The 26,924-nt window shown below is 40.9% G+C and overlaps 1 protein-coding gene across 3 annotated transcripts in view; it reads left to right on the forward strand.

Moving 5' to 3' along the window:
* The window catches only part of LOC126261783 (E3 ubiquitin-protein ligase RNF185-like), a 69,382-nt gene extending 42,919 nt beyond the window's left edge, over window positions 1–26,463 (forward strand). For all 3 annotated transcript variants that reach the window (XM_049958570.1, XM_049958568.1, XM_049958571.1), the window contains 2 exons: window positions 11,536–11,650; window positions 26,134–26,463. In XM_049958570.1, the coding sequence (XP_049814527.1) occupies window positions 11,536–11,650; window positions 26,134–26,231 (213 nt within the window). In that variant the 3' untranslated portion in view covers window positions 26,232–26,463. The remainder of the gene's footprint in view (window positions 1–11,535; window positions 11,651–26,133) is intronic.
* The last annotated feature ends 461 nt before the right edge of the window (window positions 26,464–26,924 follow it).

The following is a 26,924-nucleotide window of genomic DNA, read 5'->3' on the forward strand; positions in this document are numbered from 1 at the left end:
GTTATATGGGAGTTGGTATCTCCCCTCTGCCCCCACCCCCACCCCCCCGAAATCTAGGAAAGTTATACAGCAGTTTCCTTTTTCCCCTTGAATAGCACCATTTATCATTATAAAAACAAAGATGATGTGACTTACCAAACGAAAGCGCTGGCACGTCGATGGACACACAAACAAACACAAACATACACACAAAATTCAAGCTTTCGCAACAAACTGTTGCCTCATCAGGAAAGAGGGAAGGAGAGGGAAAGACGAAAGGATGTGGGTTTTAAGGGAGAGGGTAGGAGTCATTCCAATCCCGGGAGCGGAAAGACTTACCTTAGGGGGAAAAAAGGACGGGTATACACTCACGCACGCGCGCGCACACACACACACACACACACACACACACACACACACATATCCATCCACACATATACACACACAAGCAGACATATTTAAAGACCATATTTTTTTTCCCACGTGGAATGTTTCCATATATATATATATATATATATATATATATATATATATATATATATATATATATATATATGATGGACATTTCTGTTTTGTCTTTGAAAAGTAAGCAGCAACAGGGGTGTTTAAATGGGGAAACTTCCTGACAAAAAAAAAAGTTGTTTCCACAAGACCCTGGAAATGCACGCGCACGTGAAATAATTTTCCTAAGCCCCACCTGATGTGCCAAAGGCTAGCATATGCATAGTTTCATATACAAAAATCATAGCTGGCACTCTGTTTAACGTGTATAGGGAATGAGGTTTAAAGTTAGTTGTGTAGGCCTGTCTTGCTGCGTATAACGACGAAGCCTTGCACGACAGCTGTGCTTGGTTTTCTGTAGACCGCAGTGGCTAACTCTGGCCACATTTTTTCCAATTTAAATGCATTTTTTGGATTCTTTTGCGAAGAGTTTCAGCCTGAATGTTAATAAGCTTTATTTCACTATGCTCATAGTTTCAAGGACATTCAGATGCCTTCAAAGAAGGTATGCCATTGTATTAAAAAAAAAAAAATCATACTTGCTTCAATATCTCGATCAATAAGAGTTAAGTCACTTTATCGTATACCAAAGTAATTGCTCTTATCTTACTATCATTTGCTGAAAACATAATTTTGATACCTGGAACCATACCCAAAGTAAAAGGGCTGTAACATCTTATGGGACTCAACCTGTATATGTAGGCAGGATGTCCGTAATTAAAGATCCAGTTTCAAAACACTGTACAAAGAGAACTACTGCTCAGGATTACGTCAGATTTGAACAGCATATTATTGATGCTGGGGGGGGGGGGGGGAACGTCGGGGGGGGGGGGGGGTGAATGAAATTTTGACCAATAGAAATAGATGGCACTGTCAGAATATGCACACCAACAGATACACGGCTGTTCCTCATTTTGCGTCCAACGAGATGCTTAACATGACAGTCCTCATGAAGGATCACCACATGTTGCAGGTGAAACTCTTTCACAAGCCTGGTCACTGTGCCAGTAGCCCTGCAGCAGTTTGGACACTGAAGGATATGAAGAAAGGCATTTGTCCAATGTCTGCTAAGGATCTGGAGAAAACGATTAAAAAATTTGAAAAGACAGTTTGTTATGGAGCACAATGTGGCAGAGGAAGGAAACCAGTTGATCCAATGTCTATTGAAGATGTGTCCATAGCATTGCAGGAGGTGCAAGCAGTGTGTAGGAACATGCAGTGCACAAGGATTTGTCTGAACATTGGACATACCTGCGAGCAAGGTGTATAAAATCCTCAAAACACCCTGCATTGCTGTACGTAGAAAATCACTAATGTTCAGGAGTTGCTTCCTGCTGACCTGCCAGCAAGACAATCATTTGCTCTGTAATGTCTTGCTTGCATGGAACAGGGCAATGAATGGCCATGGAAGGTTCTGTGGTCAGAAGCAGCCCATTTCCATAGCTCAAACGACATGTCAATTACTAGAACTGCAAAACATGGGCAACAGAAAATCCACATGCGCATCAACCAGTACGATATCATTGTGCAAAGGTGACTGTGGTGCTGGTTGATTGCGTTGTTTATTGTAGGGCCATGTTTTTTCAAGGAGATGAGTCCTGCAGGTCTTGTTATCAGTACTCTAATTGGAAAATGCTACAAGTGTCTTTTTCACACCAATATCATTCCAACTCTTCACCAACATGATTGTGTGGGTAGGATCGTTTTTATGCAGGAAGGTGCTCCTCTGCACATTGCACAGCCAGTCAAGTGACTGCTGCAGAGGCATTGCAGAAATGCCAGAAATATCAACTGTCATTCCCCTAAAGCTTGACTGTCGACATCACCTGATCTTAATCTTGTGACTTATGGCAATGAGGTTATCTGAATGATGTATTCAGTGCTCCAGTTACAACATAGCTGAATTGAAGGCACATGCTGCGAAACACATTCTGAATGTGAGTCCCGAGAAGCTCCGATCTGTTGTGGAACATGCTGTTTCTCAGTTTCATCTTGTGGCAGAAAATGGTGGACAGCAAATTGAACATGTTTGCACCACTCTAACAACACTTAGAAACCAATGTCATTGTGCTTTTTATGCAGTTTTTGGCAGAGGAAAACTGATTTTTGCCATCTTATTTACAGTCTTGCCATGGTGGGTAGGCTTACTTAATAAACATTGTGACAACTGTTGACTGCCAAACGTGTGCAGTTACGCACATTGAACAGAATAGATTGTGTAATGTGGAACTCAGACCATAGCCATAATATTGCATTTCATCCATCATCTGTAGTTGACCCCATTTAGTTTGACGACTACAGGACCATCCTGTTCCATGACTTAATCTCTGCGTCATTAATGCTGTTCAAATATGATGTCATACTGGGCAGTGGTTCTCTTTTACAGCATTTTCAAACTCTCTCTCTAAAAATGTAGGACCACAGAGTTCACTATCTTAATGTATGAAATATGTTTGTTATTTTAAGGGCAGGTTGTTTGCCGTCTATGTAAAACCCGGGGGGGGGGGGGGGGGGTGTCAGTCGTTACCTGTGTTGATTATGGAAATATACAGGAAGTTTCCTGAGTAAGATAAATCACAATAAATATGGTGATGCTGTCGCCACTCTCCATTTCGTCTTACTTATATGTACAGTGATAGGAAATACTTGCGACATGAGAAACCACAAAACTGCTTCGCTGTCAGTGAAAGAGTAGCTAGCATTTCATCATTGAAATAATACAAATAGAATAGCAAAATGTACATTTAAAGATTATTGTGTGTAAGAAGTAGAGACCATGATAAGGAAGTCTAAATAACAAGAAGTATAATGGACACCTAAGTACCTTGTCAGCATCACTCCACATAATTCATACAAGACATGAACCCTCTGAGGTCAGCAGCAGTTAACTGTCATTCCTGTGTTGGTAGCTTGGAAAAGAGCACCCCAGATAGTATCCTGAATATCCCTAATAGACCCTCAATTTTCACTTAGCTTAATTATAGACTTGAGGCAATCGACCTTCCATCTGAAATTTACCTTTTCACCTTCTTTTAACAGTGTTTAAATATTTAAAATTAGTCTTTGACTTAATATAAAATTTACACGTGAATGCATAGCTGAGCACGACTCTGTCCTTTTTGTAGGTAGGTAGTTTACAAAACGTTAACACAATGTTGCTTTTACTTAATTTTTGTGAAAATATCAGTACATAATCTTTAATCTTAGTAAATATCAGAGAAATTGATAGCAAATTGATAACTACTTAAGTTGAAATTGTCAACAGAGTCATGTTACATGTGGGTTCCACCAGTTTGATTTAAATGTGCGAAAATACAACTCCTGTGTTATTCTTACAATAGTAGAGTCTGATTTAGATCTTTGATTATTGATTTGTAAATTTTCTTTGAGTGAATCTATTTTATTTTTTCAAGAATGGCATTAGTTGCTTGTATTTCAGCCTTCAATTCTAATCTTTGACCATTTAAATCAGTATTTAACTGTTTTGGATCTGCTTTCAGCCTTATTTGCGAATAACTTAGTACTGAATTTGTAGCCTTGTGACTTGAAAAACTCCTTTTAAATTTGCCATTAATTTTTCACCCAAATTCTTAAACAAATCTTGTAAGTGCACATCCATACCTCTCATCACTGCAAGTGAACAGTGACAACAAGATTAGGTTTTCCACTAATGTTTTCTTGTAAAGAGTTCTCACTCACTGACAAGGTTAATTCTTTTAAACAATATTCCACACACCAGTGCCCTGTAACTATTTACACAGCACACCACCACCATCACCACAACAAGCTGGAATCTGTGCTGGGCAAATTGCATTTCTGTGAGTTGATCCATGACTGGTACTGCCATTGCTCGGTGCCGCGGCGTAGATGTGGGACTGAGGAAACAATTGTAGTCCTCATTGTCGATCACGGCCACCACTGATTCGTCAACTTCACTTAGTTCTTCTGTGAAGTAATTATTATTGATGAATTTATAACAACTCCTGAACAAATACATCCATATCCATACTTTTTAACTGCATTGTTGATGATAGATTGTGCAATGCAGTGTAATTTTTGCTGTTGACTCCATTACCAAGGACAACAGTGCTATTAGTATTACATTCTTATTTCAAAAATTATTAATTCCTTCTTGATGTTCTTTATTATTTTTATTCATATTTCATTGACTTTTCAGCAAAGAAATATTCTGGGTCCTTTCACTGGGGCACCAGAATGGATTGATGTCAAACTTCCTGGCAGATTTAAACTTACAGTCTGTCATCACAGCTTTAGTTCTGCCACTACCTCGTCTCCTATCTTCCAAATTTCACAAAAGCTCTTCTACAAACCTTGTAGAACTAACGCACCTGGAAGAAATGATACTGCGGAGACATGGCTTAGCCACAGCCTGGAGGATGTTTCCAGAATGAGATTTTTCACTCTACAGCGGAGTGCACGCTGCTGTGAAACTTCTTGGCAAATTAAAACTGTGTGTCGGACCGAGACTCGAACTCAGGAGCTTTGCCTTTCACGGGCAAGAGCTCTAGCATCTGAGCTACCCAAGCACGGCTCATGACCCATCCTCACAGCTTCAATTCTTCCAGTATCTCATCTCCTACCTTCCAAACTTCCAGGGCTGGTAGTTCTGCAACGATGGTGAAGTTTGGAAGGCAGAAGATGAGGTACTGGCAGAATGGAAGCTGTGAGGATGGGTCATGAGTCATGCTTCGGTAACTCAGATGGTAGAGCACTTGTCCGCGAAAGGCAGAGATCCCGAGTTCGAGTCTCAGTGTGGCACACAGTTTTAACCAGCTAAGAAGTTTCATATCAGCGCACACTATGCTGCAGAGTGAAAAACTTCATTCTGGGTTGATGTTGTAATGCACGTAACTTAGAATTTCTATGTGGCACAGCTTAATTTGAATTTAACAATTTCTTGTAGGTTGAATGCCAAATTAAATGTTCTTCAGCATGGTTGCCAGAATGGAGTGTTTCCTGATGTGAATATATTGGTTTTAGATTATGATTGCCATTGCTTTTCAATCCCGAAATGCTTCTTGATTTAATGTTCAGACTAACCATGTTCTTATTGAATACTTCTCTGTTGCAGTTTATGTCTGCTGGAAATCTTAAGACTCTTACCCATTTTGAATTTTCTGTCAGTTAATCTTATTACATTGCTCTGTCAAATACAATGAGATAACACTTCATAAGAATGTGAATTTGTACAGGAACAATGGCATTAAATACCCTCTGTACAGCACTGATATATGACCATTCAGTTCTGATCGACATGTAGCCTCCAACTTCTTCTTCTTCTTCTTCTCTCTCTCTCTCTCTCTCTCTCTCTCTCTCTCTCTCTCTCTCTCTCTCTCTCTTCTTCCCCCCCCCCCCCCCCTTCAGTAATATGAGTTTGTCAGAGAAGCACTGTTGTGTGGCACACCTCACGTCTCCAACCCAGGTCAGCTGCAGCACAGAATAAACCACTAAACTCATAAGTACCATGAAGTGTATCAAAGCTGCTGACTTCATGCTGCCTTGCAGGATATGGCAACCATCCATACCCATATACATGTACTGCCAACCATGAACTTCCAAAGGCTACACTATTCTAGACTTATATTAAAAAAGTGATACTTTTACTGTGTTGATCAGCGATTTGGTAGATTTTGTGCAACACATCACACCCAAGTGATATGTTATGTTACACTACCCAGAAGAAATTTAACAAACACAAACTATCCAACAATATGTATAGCAATACAAGAATTACAATTTTTAGACCATCTTTTCGCATCACATATGTGGCAAAAATAGACTAAACACAGAACGAGCATGCAGAAGTGATTGTACACTAATCACATCGAACACCTTCAATAAGTAGACTGCAAATTTAGACAAGTGCTATTCAAAACTCCCATTGGCTATTCGAAACACCCATGATCAACTATATATCCTCCCCAGTACAGTGATATCCAGTGTTTTTCTTTGGACACCAAGTCACATCGGAATTCCAGGTAACGAGCTGGTTGAGAAGCTCGCCAACAGAGCAATGGGGTTGATAACACTGGAACTAGGTATTCCAAATGCTGACTTAAGAACATACAATAGATGCTAGGTCTTGAAGAAATGGCAAGGTAGTATATAATTCAGTGGAGTACAGACTATCAAACGCACCACCAAGGTTTGGCAGACTTCACAACGAAAGTCAAGAAGCGAAGGTATTGCCTTAGGTCATCTCAGAATTGGGCATCACCCTGGAATTTCTACTACGGCAAGGACAGCCCCTGCAGTGCGTCTGTGGAGCAACATTAATGGTTTGCCACATCTTGAATATTGTACAGCTACTCAAGACCTGTAACGTGAAAACAGACGTAGGACACCACCCATCATAGGTTCTAATGTATGACAAAACAGCTATAAACCATGAGCTACACTACCTATGAAGGATTGGCTATTACAATAAGATTTCAAGTCAACACAGTCATGTTGGCTGAGGAGTGGGAGGGGGGCCTTCTTGCCTTCAATATGACTCCGAGGTGCCACCCAGTTCCTCCTACACAACTGGAACTCGACACAGACGACAAAATATCTCTATTACTAAACATAGTATACTAACTACATATACTAGGCTGCCAATTAACTTTTTATATAATCATCTTAGTCGTATTTTTACAGTTGAATTTTAGTAGCCTAATTATCCAGTCATGTGTGTAGTGCAAATCAGATAAGTTTGTTGCGATTATTAAAAAAGTAGAGAGGCTTGTAACTACATCTTTGGACACCATGAGAGGCTTGAGGAACTAATAACCATATAGTTGAGTCCCTTTATATTTCCAGTCATTATTACATTGTGTCCACTTCAGATAAATTTCTGTTCAAATAAAACCGCACAACACAACATGCTTTAAAAATGTGCAAAAACAACACTTTTTTTATTATTCATATGCATATAAAAACATTTATTGATATCATTACCACCTCTGTGCCATGCCAGGCCATTAAATCTTTTTGTGATTAGTGCTATGATTCTGAACTCTTTCGACAAATTGACGCTTGCCACCACACCACACAGAGAGAGTGTCTCTCTCTCTCTCTCTCTCTCTCTCTCTCTCTCTCTCTCTCTCTCTGATGTCATTTCAGGGAAAGAGAACACAGAAATAGGAATACAGAAACATCTCACAATAAAAGTAACTCTGTTTCTGTCCTATCCCATACATGTAAGACATCGTCTTGTGAATGCTTTTCCACTACCTTCATCCCATTGTCACCTAGCCATATGCTTGTACACCAATACATCTCCCATTCATGTGGGAGCAGTATCATTGGAAAGCATTACTACCAGTATACTACTAACTCCAAACATATGAGGCCTTTATCTTCAAGAATACAGTGAATTATATCCTTATAGAGAATGGAGGAAGCTTCCTCACCCTGACTACCCCCAAGACCTTCCATTTCGTACAGTCTTAAATGACCCCCGATATCACGCATTCCACTGCGGCATAATGGAAGGAACAAGAAGTTTGACTTTTAAAGAAGGGTGGTGCAAGAGATGAAATGCGGCAACAATAAAACCTCAAGGTGTTGAAGATGCATCTGCCAGTGTACCAGGATTTGATCTGAAGAGAAGTGAGTGGACGCCTTTGAACAGGATAACTGGTCACGCCAGGTGCAGTGTTTTGATGCACAAGTGGGGACTCACTCTCCAACCTGTGACTGTGGAGCATAAGAACAGACCATTCAGTGTATTGCCAGCGACTGCCCTCTGAGAGAGTACCCAGGGCCTTTCACTGATTTTATTAATGCTGCTTATCTGCTATCAGTTGGCTTCATTCAGCAGATGCTGAACTCTGATTAAATGTATTTGTTTTAATTAACAGTCCTAATTTTATAGTGTCCTCCTTTTACTATTCTTGAATTATTAACTTTAATAATTTGAATATATTAGCCCTGTGCCTAAAACCTTAAATGTATAATTGTAAACTGTATGTATTTCTCAGTGCTTGCTGTTGTTGTCATACAATAAATAAATAATGTATCTGTAAAAATCTGGTTTTCAAATAAATTTCCAGTATAATTAAGAAAGTGCATACGGTTCACACCTGTTTGTGTGTGTGTGTGTGTGTGTGTGTGTGTGTGTGTGTGTGTGTGTGTGTGTGTGTGTGTCTATATATGCGTATATAGCAATGAAAAATAGTAATTTCTCCAGACAAACTAATAAGTTACGTTTGTAATTCAGATTCATTGAGGACATTATCTTGACTCCTATGGCTGAATATCCATCCACTGCCCCTCCAGAACTTTTAGCATCTTATTGTATCGGTTTCCACTTCTCATGGGTCTGTAAGAAGCTTTGATCATGTGTAGCCCACCAGTCACCAATAGCATGTCAACTTTCACAATTGCCATCCCAGTTCATACAAAACAAAACAAAAAACATGCTATCCCTAGAATCAGATGTGTGTTTACATAAGCATTGACAGAAAGCTACATTCCAAAATGTTTGAGCTCTAGCCAAAGCTTCACTTGAAAACTAATAATTATTATGCATCCTGTAAATTGAATAATTTTGATAAAAAAATATAAAAATTCAAATGATGTATGGAACATGTAACTACCTAGCATGAAGTATCATCCTCATGTGACCCAAAACCAGATCTTCCATTTGGTATACTGCTGATTTCATGGTGCATCTTGCAGCTCTCCTCTTGTTAGTAATTACCATCCAGAATTTGAATAGTTCATCTTAACACCTTTGCATTGGCTTCAATTCCTAACATCCTCTTCACATCTCTCAAATTGATGCTCTGTCATGTACATAGTCTGCACAATATCTTGGTTTAATCCCAATACCCCTCTGGCTCCCCAGTCCCATGCCCTGCAGATCATACCATTTTCATGAGTCCTGTCTTATTTAACCACCAGTGTCTTCTTACTAGTCTTCTCCTGCACCTGTAATTTTGGTTGGGATCTAGATTAAGAATGCAAATAAATACTTTGCAGTGTGTACTGTGATTTGCAGTTTGTTGCTTCAGAGACTCTGAGTTTGCTGTCAAGAAGGCAAAATTTCTCTCAAACTTATTACAGTTGATGATATCCAGTGCATTGCATATCAGTGGCAGCCTATTGTGGATGCTGCCTTAAGACTTGGTAAGATTATGTCCGCACATTTTCACATTGTGCCATACAGTTGTGCGAGTAGCGTGTTCATGACTCATAGTACTGCTGGTCTAGTTTAGATGACTTTTTTAAAATTCCTCATAAATACACACACATTTTGTATATGTCAGAGAAGAGGAAAAATGTGACAAAAAAACAAGTGAAATCAGGACTTGGTCATATACATTGAATTTAAATTTGCTGTAATATGCGTTTCATAATACCCTCAGTCAATGGAACTAATAACCACTCATATGAGTTAAGACTAATATAACTGCATCAGTTTTGGAAGTCATAGCATGTCTAGAAAATTAATTTGGCAGCACAATAATTTGCTGCTATTCTAGCGCACCGAGAATCATATGGCACACTACTGAAACTCGTCAAGGCACAATTAAGCAGTCCAGCAGTAGCTCTTATATCAGTCTTCTCACAACAAGTGAATGACTGTTAAGGTTTGCCCATTATTTGCTGTGAACTTTGTATTTTGCGAAGATTTACGATCCCTCCAAAGTAAGCCTCTAGCCAGTGTCAAGTACAGTATAAGTTGTGATGGGATGATTTAGCTATAAACACATCACTTGGAACATTGGACATTAAATTAAGCAAAGTGAGGCAATAGTGTGGCAACCTTTCTGCCAGGACAGCTGCTAAGGTCTTACAATGTCGGAGTTTCATACTCTCATTTCGTGGCTTGACAAGTTATATGACTACCATACACTGTGTCTACTTCATTGCATCTTAAGTGTTCATACACCACAGTATATTGAATGAGACGTAAGAACCTGTCATCTCATTATAATCAAAACACAAGGTCTGTCTTACCCAGCATCCTAACTGTGTCCTCCCACCCCCAACCACACACACAGACGAAACAAAAGCTTTCACAGGCTCCATCTGTGTTATTACTGTCTGCCTCTGGAACAAGCTACCCTGCATTCAGTGCACAAGTCAGTGCCCTGTTACATTTGTGGAAAAGCTGAAGTACTTCCTGTCTGTGTCGTACCTTGTCCCTAAAAATTGATGTAAGTGCTGTCATCTTATATATCCCCACCCCTCCCCTCAATTTTGGAATCATTCATGCCACTACCATTTTCCTGTCTTCATTGCTTGGGTTTTTATCAGATTCTTCTTTCTTTCCCTCTTCACCCCATCTCTCACATCCAGTGCTGTTATTGTTCGTAGTTTAAATCTACATCCCTGTAATTTGTCTTTAATATTATACTAACCAGGAATGAAAATCAGCCATGGTTTTATTCCTGCACTCTTTATACCAGAGTAATTTTTAAATGATGTATTCTATATTAGATGTAATTTACAATATGTATGTCTTAATGAATCTAATGTATAGTATCTAGAGTGCCTGATTAGATATAAGAGATGACTTGAGGACTCTAATTTTGCAATGTTCAATAAATAAATAAGTGTACCACATTGCTAACTGGCATTTGGCAGTCATGGAGTACGCATTGCAGTGCTGCTGTTGTAGTTATGTGGCTTCAATCAGCTCCAGTATATTCAGGTAAATAGGGTCAGACATTAGATATACATTTTCTACTCTTCCACTAGAAAATTTATATTGTAAGCTGCATAAAAGTTATATGGATTTCACACATTTAGCAACAACAGTTTGCTCTTGGATACAGAAATTTAAATATTACTTTAATGCTAATACAGTGCAGTCAGACTATGCACTATAAATGTAAATATCTTTATTTATTTGATGAAACTAATGTGTATGTCTTCTGATGTTATAGTTAACTACACACAATCAGTTTGCCTTATTTCATCCCTACATTGTGATAACTCAGAAGGGTGATTCATTGGTGTGGCCATTGTATCCATCTCTTTACAGCAAGTGTATGATTTTTTAGTTTTGTCCCTCAGTTGCTGATAAGTGTGTTTTTGCAGGGATTCCCGGGCTTTGGCTTTGGAGATGGCCTTCACATGTCATTTGGCATTGGTGCCTTTCCCTTTGGTATCTTCACATCTACCTTCAATTTTGGTGATCCTAGACCTAGTGCGGGTGAGTGATAGTGCGTCTGCACACACTAATAACAACTCTTAAGTCAAAAATTGAAGTCCAGTTGTAGAAAAGTATGTAGGAACTGTATAGACTCGCATACTAATGAATTTCAAACTGTTTTTTGAGATCACATTTGATTCTGCAATGTATTGCCAGACATATTGATTCACTCTTACTCTTTTGTTGGTAATATATTGTACAACAACACATTCATTGAGGCTAATGTTCCATCTTTCATCAAGAGTTGCCTGCATGCTTTCGTAGAGACTTTTCAACCTCAAACCATACAACCCAAATTTACTTACCCTGAACACCCCAGAGAAAGAAACTAATGAGCTGAAGATGACAGTTGTGCTTGTCTTGAATAGTCAATGTACAAGAGCGAAGAAATTAGTCTCAGACACTATCCATAACCAGCTCCACCCGTGGATCCTAAGACAAATATCATGTGACTGATGATCTATACTTTAGCCATGGAACCCACAAGTACTTGTCGCACCACACTGCAAAACTCCTTTTCAGTTAATCATCTCACCTCTGATGATTCTCTGGACTCTGTAGTAGGTTATCTTGACCCTTGGCCCCTGGTGGTCTCTGGCTGGTAGAGACCACCATAATATTTGGATATTTGGCTTCCGAAATCCCTCAGATATCTGGAGACATGGTTTAATCAGCAAGGCAAAGCTGCACTGAGAGGGGCTAAGGGGGAGGTTGTTACTCATAGCACCACGGCACTTCATCGTGCCTCGTGGATCTGTAAAAATAATTTCTGACATGACCGACAGCTCCACAGTATCAACAAGCAAAGGAATGTGTGAAAAATACCAATCAGAAGAAAGGACAGAGTAATAGGACATATGGTAAGACACCAGCAAATAACTGCCATAGGAATCTCACAGCACGAAAGTCGTAATTACACAGTTAAAAGAGCACACAGCTCACTTTAGAAAACTTTATACAGTGTAGAACTGGTGCCAGGTGATCATGCCACCCTCTATTTCTGACAAAAGTCACGGCGGTGAAGTGGCGTTACATGACAATTGCTTGCATAGAACCAGCACAGTAAAATGACTCAATTAGGAGATGCGAAAGACTGACAGAAAGATCTATTGTGTTGTGATGTCCCCATAACACCGTGAAGTAAGTTGCTAAGTTGCTCGATTTGCCATTGTATCAGCAGAGACAGTCCAACATGACTGCAAGGAATGGCGTACTATTCGCTGCCAAGTAACATGTGATCATAAAAAGATTCTAAGTGACAAGAGCCAGAGATGAGTATCATACCTTGTCAATGACAGTTGGTTTCAAACTCTACATGAATTGTTGCTGATGGTGAATGTAGATCCATCTCAACTAGTTTCTCCCTCCTGGAGGACACAACCTCATTGTACACACCTATAGTGCTCGTAGAAGTGTTTGCATGCTTCACTGATGCTGAGGACTATGCCAGCAGGCCTTAGCAGATGCGCCTCATGAAGAATGTCTCTCAAGAATGAGATTTTCACTCTGCAGCGGAGTGTGTGCTGATATGAAACTTCCTGGCAGATTAAAACTGTATGCCAGACCGAGACTCAAACTTGGGACCTTTGCCTTTCGCGGGCAAGTGCTCTACCATCTGAGCTACCCAAGCACAACTCACACCCCACCCTCACAGCTTTACTTCTGCCAGTACATCTCTCAAGTTAGGAAAGGGAAGGCTACGTTTTTCCCAGGGAGCTCCTCCAACAATGGTTGCGTACAGGCAGTGCTTGATTTGTGACAGTATGCACTGGCACACCATACCAGTACCTCCAATGAAAAAAATTAGAACCACAGTTTTTGAGATGTGGTACAATAGACCTTTTGCTGTGGCTGAAGTGATGTAAAACAAATGTTGCATTCACACTTTTTTAATGTGTCAGTGGAGTGGTGTGAGATTCGGAGAGTGGGGACCTTCACTTTACAACTTGGTTCTGAAGAAAGGCATATACCTCTATAAAATAAACCTCAGCCTCGAGGAGCGCTACATTTTGATGAGGTGAATAGCTGTTAAGTTAAAACAGTCCCTAGTGGGCACCCCAGGGGTACCTACTGCTTCCCCCCTCCCCCGCACCCCCTCCCGAGCTTTATAGGTTTGATCAGGCAGGTGGGCCTCTGTCTAAGTTAACATATGTTTCCCTAGCAGCTCTTCAGATTTCCATGGAGTGACATAAATTCACACCTACTCCTGGCAGGATGGGTGTAGCGTCAGGTAGTAGCTACACCCACCCAACAAAGAGGACTTGGTTGGACAGTCCACCTGAGAAGTAGTCTCAGATTTATAGTAACAGGGCACTAGTCTGCTATAACACTTTCATTGTAATCAAGAGAGTAGAGAGAACTTGCAAGAAGATTTCCCATTTTTATATTCACAAGGCTTTGAAGAGTATGAGTACTTAAAAAAGTGTTAAACAACTTCTTAGTGGAACACTTCTAGTTGAAATTTCCTAGTCAAACCACATCCCTAACTTTCTGGGAAGCAAGACAAACCTGTTGTGGCTGAGCTGCATAATACCCTTATCTTCTGTAAAGGCATGGTTACCTGCTCTTATATAATAGAGCTGGACCTTGAGGAGTTACTTGAAGAATAGAAAAATATGGTGTGACAAAAATGCAAAACTACGTGAGGAGTGTCAAAGGCACATTGAAAAAAAATCTACAACTTTTTTTCTAATGTTCAAGACTCTGGAATTACTTGAAGATATTCTAGCAGACCATATCTGTCTTAAGAGTCTACCATTTGTTCCCAACTCAATTCTAAGTTTCAGGTGTCAAAGATTTAATCATGCCACTATGGCCTTTAACAGGAGGACTGCATGTGGAAATTGTGGAGGCTCAGCTCATGAATCAGGCAGTCCTTTATCATCTTAATTGTCCGCTCCTGGTAGCTGAGTGGTCAGCACGGCAGACTGTCAATCCTAAGGGCCCGAGTTCGATTCCCGGCTGGGTCGGAGATTTTCTCCCCTCAGGGACTGGGTGTTGTGTTGTCATCATCATCATCATTTCATCCCCATCGACACGTAAGTCGCCGCAGTGGCGTCAAATCGAAAGACTTGCACCAGGTGAGCTGTCTACCCGACGGGAGGCCCTCGTCACACGCCATTATTATTATCATCGTAATTAAACGTGCCTGTTGTGGTTTAAGCCTTTGGTAGCTGTGCAATTTCACTGACCATCACCTGAAATTAATTTTGTAGGATCTGCCCTTAAAGTGAATAGCCAGAAGCTTTTCAAAATTGGAAGCTCACCCATCTTTAATCACATTATCCTACTAGTGATAACCAGATTTCCTACAGTCTCTATTAAGGTTTACGAACAGTAGATAGTATGGATATATACAGAACTTAATATTTGTTCTCTCTTCAGAAAGTAAAAGTGCATGCAGTACAAATGAAAAGATCATAAGTTGCTTCACCAGAATTTAAGTTAAAAAATAGAAAAAAGTCACAGAACTGGTACCGTAGTTATAAATACACTGAAGAGCCAAAGGAACTGGTACACCTGCCTAAAAGTGTGTAAGGCCCCTATGAGTATGCAGAAGTGCTGCACTACGACGTGGCATGGACTCGACTAATGCTTGAATTAGTGCTGGAGTGAATTGACACTATGAATCCTGCAGGGCTGTCCGTAAATCTGTAAGGGTACGGAGGGGGGGGGGGGGATTTCTTGTGAACCGCACATTGCAAGGCATCCCAGAAGTGCTCAATAATGTTCATGTTGGGGAGTTTGGTGGTTAGCGGAAGTGTTTGAACTCAGAAGAGTATTCCTGGAGCCACTCTGTAGCAATTCTGGATGTGTGGGGTGGACATGAATGGATGCAGGTGATCAGACAGGATGCGTACGTACATGACAACTGTCAGAATAGTATGTAGACATATCAGGGGTCCCATATCACTCCAATTGCACACGCTCTGCACCATTACAGAGCCTCCACCAGCTTGAACAGCTCCTGCTGACATGCAGGGTCCATGGATTCTTGAGGCTGTCTCCATACCCATACATGTCCATCTGCTCAATACAATTTGAAATGAGACTTGTCCAACCAGCCAACATGTTTCCAGTCATTAAAAGTCCAATGTCGGTGTTGACAGGCCCAGGTGAGACGTAAAGCTTTGTATCATGCAGTCATAAAGGGTACACGAATGGGCCTTCGGCTCTGAAAGCCCATATCAATGATGTTTCATTGAATCGTTGACACGCTGACACTTGTTGATGGCCCAGCATTGAAATCTGCAGCAGTTTGTAGAAGGATTGCACTTTTGTGAAGTTGAACAATTCTCTTCAGTCATTGTTGGTCCCGTTCTTGTTTTACCGGATTCCTGATATTCGTGATACACTAATGAAACGGGCATATGGGAAAATCCCCACTTTGTCACTTTGGAGATGCTGTGTCCCATCGCTCGTGTGCCAACTATAACACCACATTCAAACTCACTTAAATCTTGATAACCTGACGCTGTAGCAGCAGTAACCGATCTAACAACTGCACTCGACACTTCTTGTTTTACATAGGCATTGCCTGCCGCAGCGCTGTATTCTGTCTGTTTACATCTCTTTGTATTTGAATATGCATGCCTATACCAGTTTCTTTGGCACTTCAGTGTATTATTCAACTGAACCAAAACACACACACATTTTGATGTCTACTGCTCATAACTATAAAATTATATTCTCTCAGCCTAATTTAAATGAATGGATCACAGACACAAACAATTCCAAAGGCTGGGCTATAAAGCTAGAGTTGAAAGTTTTGAGATGTATACCCCATGATGAAGATGAGGAAGCTTTCAAAGCTCTGCAACCTGCAGTGTTTGCTACTTCTTGTGCATTATCCCTTAAAATGTCAGGCACCAACGTGGTGGCTCCATGCGAACCCAGACCAGTGATTCAAGTATGGTACATGCACTTACTAGGGCACCTAAGAAGGAGAAGCTACATTGGAACCCAAAATTATTCAGAATCTGTCAGTGTTGGACTTGAAGCCTCAGCCAGATACCACTGCACACCATCAGAGGCCCACTAAGCTGCCAACTCCATCCATGCAAGCAACCCCAGCCATAAGTAAGGAAAAACTCACATAAAGTGTTGTTCAAAATTGAAAGCAATAGTAGCAAAACCGTTGGATTGACGAGCACTGTCCCTTTCTGTTGGTAATTTTACAGTTGAGGACACTGATATCCACATAGAAGAACTGGAGAGCTACAACTAACGCTAATCAGTGGCTCCCACAGGGACTTTAGATTTAAAAGAATTAAGACAATTTTATATGTACTTGCAAGAAACTTCATTTTAAATTCTCCAACACACATGCATTAAGGTACCACACCCTACAGGGAGGAAGATGTTCCTGGAGACAGGGCTAAGGGTGGAGTGGCTGTTTCCATCAGTGACAGATGAGATTCCTCTCCCTCTCTGCTCTTACCGTGGCCATACAAGCAGTTGCAGTACAATTTTTCACACCAGTTAAAATCACAGTGTGTTCTTTATGTCTTCTACATTATAATCCGTTGGATGTAGATGCACTGACGAAACTCTTCCGAGCAAGTGAGGTCATGCAGTGGTTAGCATACTGGACTCACATTCAGGAGGACGACAGTTCAAATTTGTGTCCAGCCATCCAGATTTGGTTTTTTCACAATTTCCCTAAATCGCTTAAGGCAAATGGCAGGAAATGGCACAGCCGATTTCCTTCTCCATCCTTCCCAGCTCCAAACTTGTGCCCCATCTCTAATGACATCATTGCTGACAGGATGTTAACCACTAAACTCCTTCTCCTGCTAGAACTCTTCTGGGCACTCCCTCACGCATTCTTCCTCAAAGGTGACTTCAGTGCCCCAATGTGCTGTCAGCCTCAGTTACCATTTGCTCCAGTGGTTGAATTTATCAAGCATTTCATGTGTCCAGATAATATCTGCCTTTAACTCTGGTCAGATAACACTTTTTGCTCCCCAGTTACTGCATGTTTTGGAAAGTGTGTTTTTTGTCCTTGAAAACGAGTATGACACCACTTGGAAGTACAACATGCTTTACCAATTTCATAAACCGGTACTAAGTCAACATCTGCCATGTCTTACTCAGACCTTCCTCAAGGACTATTGCTTTCAATATCACATTGGTGATACCTGGTCTGTGTCCAGGAGAATGGAGTCCCCCCAGGCAGTGTACCTAATGCCACACTATTTACAACGGCTATCAGTGGCATCTCCTGCACTGTCAGGAGCCCTCTACAATGATCGTGGATCTTTGTTTGTGGATGACTTCACAATCTTCTCCTGTTCTTTTGGTTTTACGATAACACTGAGGCAGCTACAGTTGACCATCAGGAGAATGGAAGTTTGACCAGCCAGTAAAACTGGTTTTAGGTTCTCATCAGAGGAGACTATGGGTGTCAATTTTAACCATGCTTGTTGAAGTTTTAGCCAACCAGAGCTCACAGTGGGGGCAGTATTTTACATTTTAAGGATAACATTCAGGCACCTACTATTTGACTCGAAATTAACCTGGCTCCTTAAAGAACTGCAGGTGAGGGCTTCAAATCGTTGAATAATTTGATATGCCACAGTGAAAAGACTAGTGGAGCTAACAAATCATGCCTCCTGCAGTTTTAGAGGGCATTTGTCAGATTACAGTAGTGTGGTTTATGGGTCAGCCCATATTTTTTTCCTTCAAGATGTTGGACACTGTCCACCATGAGGAATTTGGATATCAACTGGATCATTGTGGATCAGCCCAGTTCAGAGGTTGTGTGCAGAGGCTGGTGAACCAGCACACTGAATTTGGTGGCACCTGTTTCTGGCCCGACAAGCCTTGAAAATTTCAGTATTGCCTCAGTTATTGACAATTAGTGCAGCAGCCCACCCCAACTTTGAGTGGCTGTTCAGGAATCAGCCCAGTGCAATCCAGGCATTCGGGATAGGTGTTGCTGACTGTCTCAAGGATCTGAATATATCAAACAGTGGAAAATCCACAATGGAATATAACAATATTAGAGAAGGAAAGTTGCTGCTCACCATATAGGGGAGATGCTGAGTCACGATAGGCACAACAAAAAGATTCACACAATTATAGCTTTCAGCCATTAAGGACTTCGTCAGCAATACACACACACACACACACACACACACACACGCGTAAATGCAACTTGCATACATGTCTTCAGTCTGAGACAGCTGAAACCACACTGCAAGCAGCAGCACCAGTGCATGAGGGGAGTGGCGACTGGGCGGGGGTAAGGAGAAGGCTGGGGCAAGGAGGGGGAGGGATGTACGGTGGGGGTGGCAGACAGTGAAGTGCTGCAGCTTAGACGGAGGGCAGGAGAGAAGGTTGGGAAGGGAAGGGAAGGGGGAGGGGGGGGGGGTAAGTAACAGAAAGGAGAGAAATTAAAAGACTGGGTGTGGCGGTGAAATGATAGCTGTGTAGTGCTGGAATGGGAGCAGGGAGGGGGCTGGATGGGTGAGGACAGTGACCAATGAAGGTTGAGGCCAGGAGGGTTACGGGAACATAGGATGTATTGCAGGGAGTTCCCACCTGCGCAATTCAGAAAATCTGGTGGTGGTGGGAAGTATCCATATGGCACAGGCTGTGAAGCACTCATTGAGATGAGGGATATCATGTTTGGCAGCATGTTCAACAACAGGGTGGTCCACTTCTTTTTTGGCCACAATTTGTCGGTGGCCATTCATGTGGACAGACAGCTTGTTGATAGTCATGTCTATATAGAATGCAGCACAGTGGTTGCAGCTTTGCTTGTATATCACATGACTGGTTTCACATGTAGCCCTGCCTTTGATGGGATAGATGATGTTAGTGACTGGACTGGAGTAGGTGGTGGTAGGAAGATGTATGGGACAGGTCTTGCATCTAGGTCTATTACAGGAGTATGAGCCATGAGGCAAGGGATTGGGAGCAGGGGTTGTGTAAGGATGGACGAGTATATTGTGTAGGTTCGGTGGACAGCTGAATACCACTGTAGGAGGGGTGAGAAGGATAGTGGGCAGAACATTTCTCATTTCAGGGCACGACGAGAGGTAATCTAATCTCTGGCAGAGAATGTAATTCAGTTGCTCCAGTCCCGGATGGTACTGAGTTACGAGGGGAATGCTCTTCTGTGGCCTGACTGTGGGACTTTTGTAGGTGGTGGGGGACTGGAAAGATAAGGCATGGGAGATTTGTTTTTTGTACAAGGTTGGGAGGGTAATTATGGCCAGTGAAGGCTTTAGTGAGACCCTCAGTATATTTTGAAAGGGACTGCTCGTCACTGCAGATGCGATGACCACAGGTGGCTAGGCTGTATGGAAGGGACTTCTTGGTATGGAATGGGTGGCAGCCGTCAAAGTGGAGGTATTGCTGGTGGTTAGTAGGTTTAATATGGACAGAGGTACTGATGTAGCCATCTCTGAGGTGGAGGTCAGCATCTTCGAAGGTGGCTTGTTGGGTTGAGTAGGACCAGGTGAAACAAATGGGGAAGAAGTTGTTGAGGTTCTGGAGGAATGTGAGTAAGGTGTCCTCACCTTCAGTCCTGATAGCAAAGATGTCATCAATAAATCTGAACCAGGTGAGGGGTTTAGGATTCTGGGATTTTAGGAAGAATTCTTCTAGGTGGCCCATGAATAGGTTGGCATAGGATGGTGCCATGCGGGTGCCCATAGCCATACCCCGAATTTGTTTGTACTTAATGCATTCAATGGAGAAGTATTTGTGGTTGAGGATATAGTTGGTCATGGTGACTAGGAGGTAGTTGGTTTGGAATCCATAGGGCGTCTAAAGATGGTGTTCGATAGCAGTAAGGCCATGGGCATTAGAAATGTTAGTGTACAGAGAGTTGGCCTCAATAGAGACGAGCAGGGCACTGTGTGGTAAAGGGACAGGAACTGTGGAGAGTCAGTGGAGGAAATGGTTGGTATCTTTTATATAGGAAGATGGGTTCCGGGTAATAGGTTGAAGGTGTTGGTCTACGAGAGCAAAGATTCTCTCAATGGGCACACAGTAAGCAGCCACAATGGGGCATCCTGGGTGGTGGATTTATGAACTTTAGGAAGCATGTAGAAGGTGGGAGTGCTGGAAATGGTAAGGGTAAGTAGAGAGATGGACTCTGGGGAGAGGTTCTGGGATGGGCCTAAGGATTTGAGTGGTGACCGGAGATCCTGCTGGATTACTGGAATGGGGTCACAGTAGCAAGGTTTGTAGGTGGAAGTATCTGACAGCTGACGGAGTCCTTCTGCCACATAACACTTGTAGTTCAAAACAGTGGTGGTGGAGCCTTTGTCTGCAGGTAGGATTATAAGGTTGGGATCAGTTTTTAGATGGTGGACTGCGGTTCTTTCTGCGGATGTAACATTAGTTAGCATGTTGAGGGATTTGGGGAATGATGGTGAGGCAAGGTTCGAGGTTAAGAAATTCTGGAAAGTTAACAGGGGGTGGTATGGAGGCAGTGGAGGGGGGGGGGGGGATCATGGTTGGATAAAGGAGTGCACTGAGTTATGCAAGGTTCAGTGTTGGTCTTTGGTTGAGTCTGATTGGTCGGGTTGGTGGCGAAAAAGTTTTTCCACTGTAGGAACTGGGAGAAGGAGAGAAGGTCTTTGACTAGTCCTGCATGATTGTATTTGGGAGTGGGACAAAAGGCGAGGCCTTTGGAAAGGACTGATTTTTCTGTGGGACTAAGGCTTCTGGAGGAAAGGTTCATTACTGTGTTGCGGGTCTGTTTAGGTTCTGGGTTCTGTGTGGTGGTGGGAGGGAGTTTTGGAGGGTGGGGTAAGTGTAGTAGGTCTGCGAGACAGGGTTTGTCATTTGTGAGGGGACATGGGGGAGGTTTGGCGGTTGTTATAGAGGTGGTGGGCAGTGGTACTGCGAGGTTGGAATAGGAAGTGAGCGGGATGGAGAGCTTTTTGAGGTGGTGTTGTGCATGTTGCTCAAGTTCCTGCAGGTTGTGCATGTTGCTCAAGTTCCTGCATGGCAAGAGTTTCACTGTGTGTTATGGGTTCCAGGAATTTGGGATTACGTAGCAGGAGAATTTTGCGGATGGAGAGAAGGTACTTCAAGGAGGATTGGGCTTGGTTGATATGGTTTTGCAGGACTATGTTGGTGAGGGCTATGGATTGCTGGAATCTGAACAGGTGGAGGCCATTGTGGAAGGAGGGATGACAATCAGAGATGGGTAATTTGATGGTAAGGCTGTTAGGAAGGATTTCATGAGCCAAGCAACAACGCAGGAACAGTATGTGGGACTTGGATCGATACAACAGTTCAAGCAAATCACATTAATGGTTTTTATTACAATAAAGTGGATGGACAATGCTTAACTTTGGTTTAGAAGAACATGAAGCAAGCAATAGGCCACATGCAAATAATCAATGTCCTTTGCTGGCAGACCATTGACGCTACTTCCTTTTCCAACTGCCCCTATTTTACTCTGTTTTAACTGCCTGGGGATACGTTGAGCCTATTTTTTCCTGCTACACCCTATTTTCTGTTTTAGGGGTAGCACTCTGATGAATAGTGGATGCTATTCCCCTCATCATCACTTTCACTGTTACAGAAGCCCTGGGGACAGTTGCCTTGCCCCATCTACCCACTGACCTGATTACTTATCTCACCTTATTTTATTGTTGTCAGTCCAACAGATATTCCAACAGATATCCATTACATTATTAGCCTTCTCACTTTTACTCTGAAGCCCTGTTTACACCAAAGCACACACAAATGATTGCGCATTCACTCTGGTGTGAACGCTATGTGCATGACATTGGATTGTGTGCAGGTTGCATTCGCATGTGTTCACTTGTGATTTAGTTGTTCTTGGTTTCCGGACAAACTATCAAAGGAAGTTCACGTCCTCACCGATTCGACACAATCTTCGGTAATTGACACTTGCTTTTCCAGAGTGTAATGTTTTTTTTTTTTTTTTTTTTTTTTTTTTCGTGCAAACTGCTGTGATATAGTATTTTGTTGAGTGATTTCGGAGCGAAGGAATGGCTAGATGATACTGTTTTCCTTTTAGTTGAAGAGTACATACCCCACAGGTGTTTGTGGGATCCTAATCCTCATCACAAAAGTATTGCCAGTTGACATTGTCTACACATAATACTCCAGCACATCAACAGACATTACATAGTGAATATGGGATGCACATTGCAAGCGAATGCTCGTTCACCTGTGCACACTCATGTTCGCTTTGGTATAAACAGGGCTTTATGAATCTCCCTGCCAGAAGGCAATCTTCACTCTGTAACTGTCTTCACCCAAAATTGGCTTCGCATGGGGGTCACATGGGTAGGGCTTCTCTTGCTGCCTTGAACCATGTACTAGCCCAGATCATGTACTTTGACTTCTCTTCCAATTATTTCTCAGCTGTAGCACCAATATTGCTTTTAGGACATCAGTTTTACCACTCCTACATCACTTTTATAATTCATCCAAATTTCTGGCAGACCTCATTAACTGCAGAAGAATTTTCTTGAGCAAGGAACTTAACGAACTCACTGTTAACTCCGTTAACTTTTAAACAACCAATCTCTCTCTCTCTCTCTCTCTCTCTCTCTCTCTCTCAGGACCCCCCCCCCCCTCCCACAAGTATACACCAGGTGTGTGTGTGTGTGTGTGTGTGTGTGTGTGTGTGTGTGTGTGTGTGTGTGTGTGTGTGCGCATGCATGGGGGCCCTTAAAAGAGGGAGACGGTGGCAGAAATCATGAAAAAACTCACAATTTTTTATATTTGCTTATTTGAAAGTAAATATAATTGAGATTATTCTATTTTTTTTTCTTGAAATTTAAACTACAGATTGTGTTTAAAAAAATAATTAAAGCCGTAAGCAGTGGAATTCGAGTGAAATTGGATTTATTGTGTCATTCTTTGTGCAAAGTTGAATATATTGATCATTTTTAACAGTGCAAAGGGTCTGGTAAAGTATTAAAAAAATATAGAAAGTCTATATATATTTCCTATATAAAGTGAATAACTGATGAAGTGCATCCAAACAAAAACCTGGGAAAAGTAATGTGCCAGAAGAAACAAATCATGACAGAAATACAGGTTTCAGAATTGTGGGCAGAGGCACTTAAAAAAAACCTGCACGTGCTCTTTTTGTGGATGGTTGAAAGAGAGAAAGTTTGGTTTGCACATAGCACATTTTATATCGAAACTGTGATGCTGACACACCATTCAAGACATCAAAGGCCAGTAATAGAATGTATGAAGCCAATATGAGATTTACTTATGGGTGAAGATGTATAGGGATTGGAACAGATGGTATAAACCTTTTATGTGGTGTTACTAATGTGCCTGGTTGTCCCCCAAAATTTACTGCAATGTACACTACTCTCCTCATTGCAGTTGCAGAAGTAAGTGAAGAGAGCATGAAAATGGCAGTCCAGAGAACAATTCAAGAAAACTGTGATGCAACTAATGTCATAGATATAGCTGTTTCCTGTGATGGTTCCGGAATGAAGGGGAGCATACTTCACTGCATGGAGCTTCAACAGTCAACACTAATTACCCTGAAAAAGTGGTAGACTTACAACTGTGTCTAAATATTGTTCTGCATGTTCCTTGCACAAGAAACGCAATGATGCAGGTAAAGAAACAGAATGGCAAGAAGCTCACAAAGCTGTTTATAGCAGTAATTAATGTAGGCTCCAGTGGTGGTATAGAAGCTTTTGGTATGAAAATCATTTTCCATAGGTCTTCGCGAAAGTATGGTGTTAAGATACACACAGTATTTAGGAGCTGGAGACTCTAGAGCTTGCAAGAATGTAGTTTAAAGTCAGCCCTACGGAAATCATTGCACTATTAAAAATCTGGAGTGCTTAGACCATATTCAGAAGAAGGTGGGTGGACGTCTTAGATGGCTTGTTGCAGACAATAAAGGCGAGCTACTAAAGGATGGGAACCCATTGGGAGGTAAAAACAGACTAACAAAGAAGAGAACTGACATTCTGCAAGTCTATTATGCTGCTGTAATTTGAAATAACCTCACTGATTTGGAAAGTATGCGGAAGGTAGTATGTGCTATTTGGTTTCATTACTTGTCAAGAGACACTATACCGCAACATGGCCTGTGTTCTAGTTAATGGTACAAATTTCTGAAAAGCAAGGAAAATGGGGAAGCTTACAGCCATAAAAATAACCTTCCCTTGGAGGTTGCATTCACTATTAAACCAACTTGACAAGGACTGGCTTCGTCAGAACTGCTAGAAAAACATCTGCATGGCAAAACGGAGAACCAAAATGAAAGTTTCAATGCAAAGTTTATTTGGAAGAGATGTCCAAAGACTGTGTTTGTTTCCTATTTGGTAGTGAAGCTTTCTGCTTTGGAAGCTGCAGCAGTGTTTAATGATGGTAATGTGGCAAGACTTTACATCTTACACCTGGAGTCTTCACTGAGCAGATACTGCGGATCGTCGATGAGCAACGGATCGTGAAGGTGGAGATTTCAGTCGAGAATATAGAAAAAATTGTTAGGCAAAGGAGCAGCGGAGTTAAGAGCTACAGAGGATGATGATGATGAAGAACCGAAATATGGACATGGGTAGTTTTAGCAAAGGTATGATTTTAAAAATTTTAAATACTTCATCCAAACTTTAAAATGATTTTCTGCAACTTAAGTTTTTCTCCTTTCAAGAACACACATATCGGAAATTATTGGAAGGATTTTGTTGAAATTTGGCACACCTATTCTTTTACATGGAAACAATATTTAAGAGGAACAAAATTTTAATCTGGACATTATAATCAATTTTATGGTTGATACGTGGAAAATATGCCCTCAAAAAAAATATTAAAATCCAAAATATCATAGAAAATAATAGAAATAATTTACCAAAACGTTACTGCACTTAATTGTACATTTATTATTTTAGATTACTTTACCATAAAAAAATTTGCCTGGAAATAACGAAAAAGTGTTACTTAAAATAATAATGTAAAAAAAATTCAAAATTCTCTCACAGCATTAAAATTCTACTAACAAGTCTGTAAAAATTATTTAAAGCATATTGGATACTTATCTAGTGTGCAAAATGTCAGTGACATTGAACAAAATATGACAGAGAGATGGATTTACGAAGATATCAGCATAAGAGTGCCACCGTCTTCCCCCTAAAAGGGGGGCGGGGGGGGGGGGGGGGGGGGATCACTTGGAAAAAAGTATCAAAATTGTAACTCTTCATAGACCACTCTGCCTTGGAATGTGCACTTTATGAAACTTTGTGACACATTAAAATTGCTTGACAGGCTGAGACCTGAACCTGAACACTTGCGTGAGCACACACTTTTCATCTATCAGGAAGATGATACGTGTGAATTCTTTTTAGTAGGAATTACTGTAGCATTAGAAAACTCATTAGCATTTCATTCAAAGACATTAATAAAGTAAAGTAAAATTAGGTAAATATTTGTGTAGTTGTCTTAATGCATGTAGTAAAGCTGTAAATTTTTAGTTGTAATTGCATTTGTTCCTTTGTATTTTCTAGCTCCTCGTGGAACACCCCAGTTTGAAGAGGAGCAGTTTCTGTCGAAAGTGTTCCTTTGGGTTGCAATCATTTTCATATGTTGGCTGTTGATGGCATAATATCAGCACTCTTGATCACAGAAACCACTTCGCGAGAGCCTTGTGTAAAAGTTGTTTAAATTTTTTCAAATATTTATATATGTATAAAGAGAAATATGAAGCACTTTTATTGTTATCAATTGTCAAATGCTGAATGTATATGTGGTGGTATAACATTTTTCTTATCATGTATCTTATATATTATTATGTATATTGTCACAACATAGACAGATAAATATTCTTTATAACTGAATTGCTTGATTTTTCATATCATCTTTTCAGGTGTATATAAATAAGGTGCATATAAATGCAGTGTTTTATAATATTAGCATTAGCAGTAAATGGCTGGGAATATGCAAAATTTTGTCTCAAGCAGCTTTTTGTTGAAAGAAGATACGTCATTTTATAGTAGGTTACCATATATATGCAAGGCATAAAAAACAGAATGGCATTGCAAAGAAAACTGTTCTTTGTTTTCCATTGTAAGTGAAATTATGATTTTTACTAACAATGAAGTTGCAATCCATTGTGCTACTAGAATCCTAAACTCCATTAAGGGCAGCCATTTATTTTGTTGATGTTGCATTTATTATTTGTAGATTATCGAGTGGTGTTCAGTATTATATAATTTGTAACCCTTCATAAATTGTGAATATTATGTATTTGAATTTTAAATTGGGCTTCCATTACCTTCATATTTTATGCCTTGCTACC

The sequence above is a fragment of the Schistocerca nitens genome, chromosome 1, assembly GCF_023898315.1.
Source record: "Schistocerca nitens isolate TAMUIC-IGC-003100 chromosome 1, iqSchNite1.1, whole genome shotgun sequence".
Classification (NCBI taxonomy): domain Eukaryota; kingdom Metazoa; phylum Arthropoda; class Insecta; order Orthoptera; family Acrididae; genus Schistocerca; species Schistocerca nitens.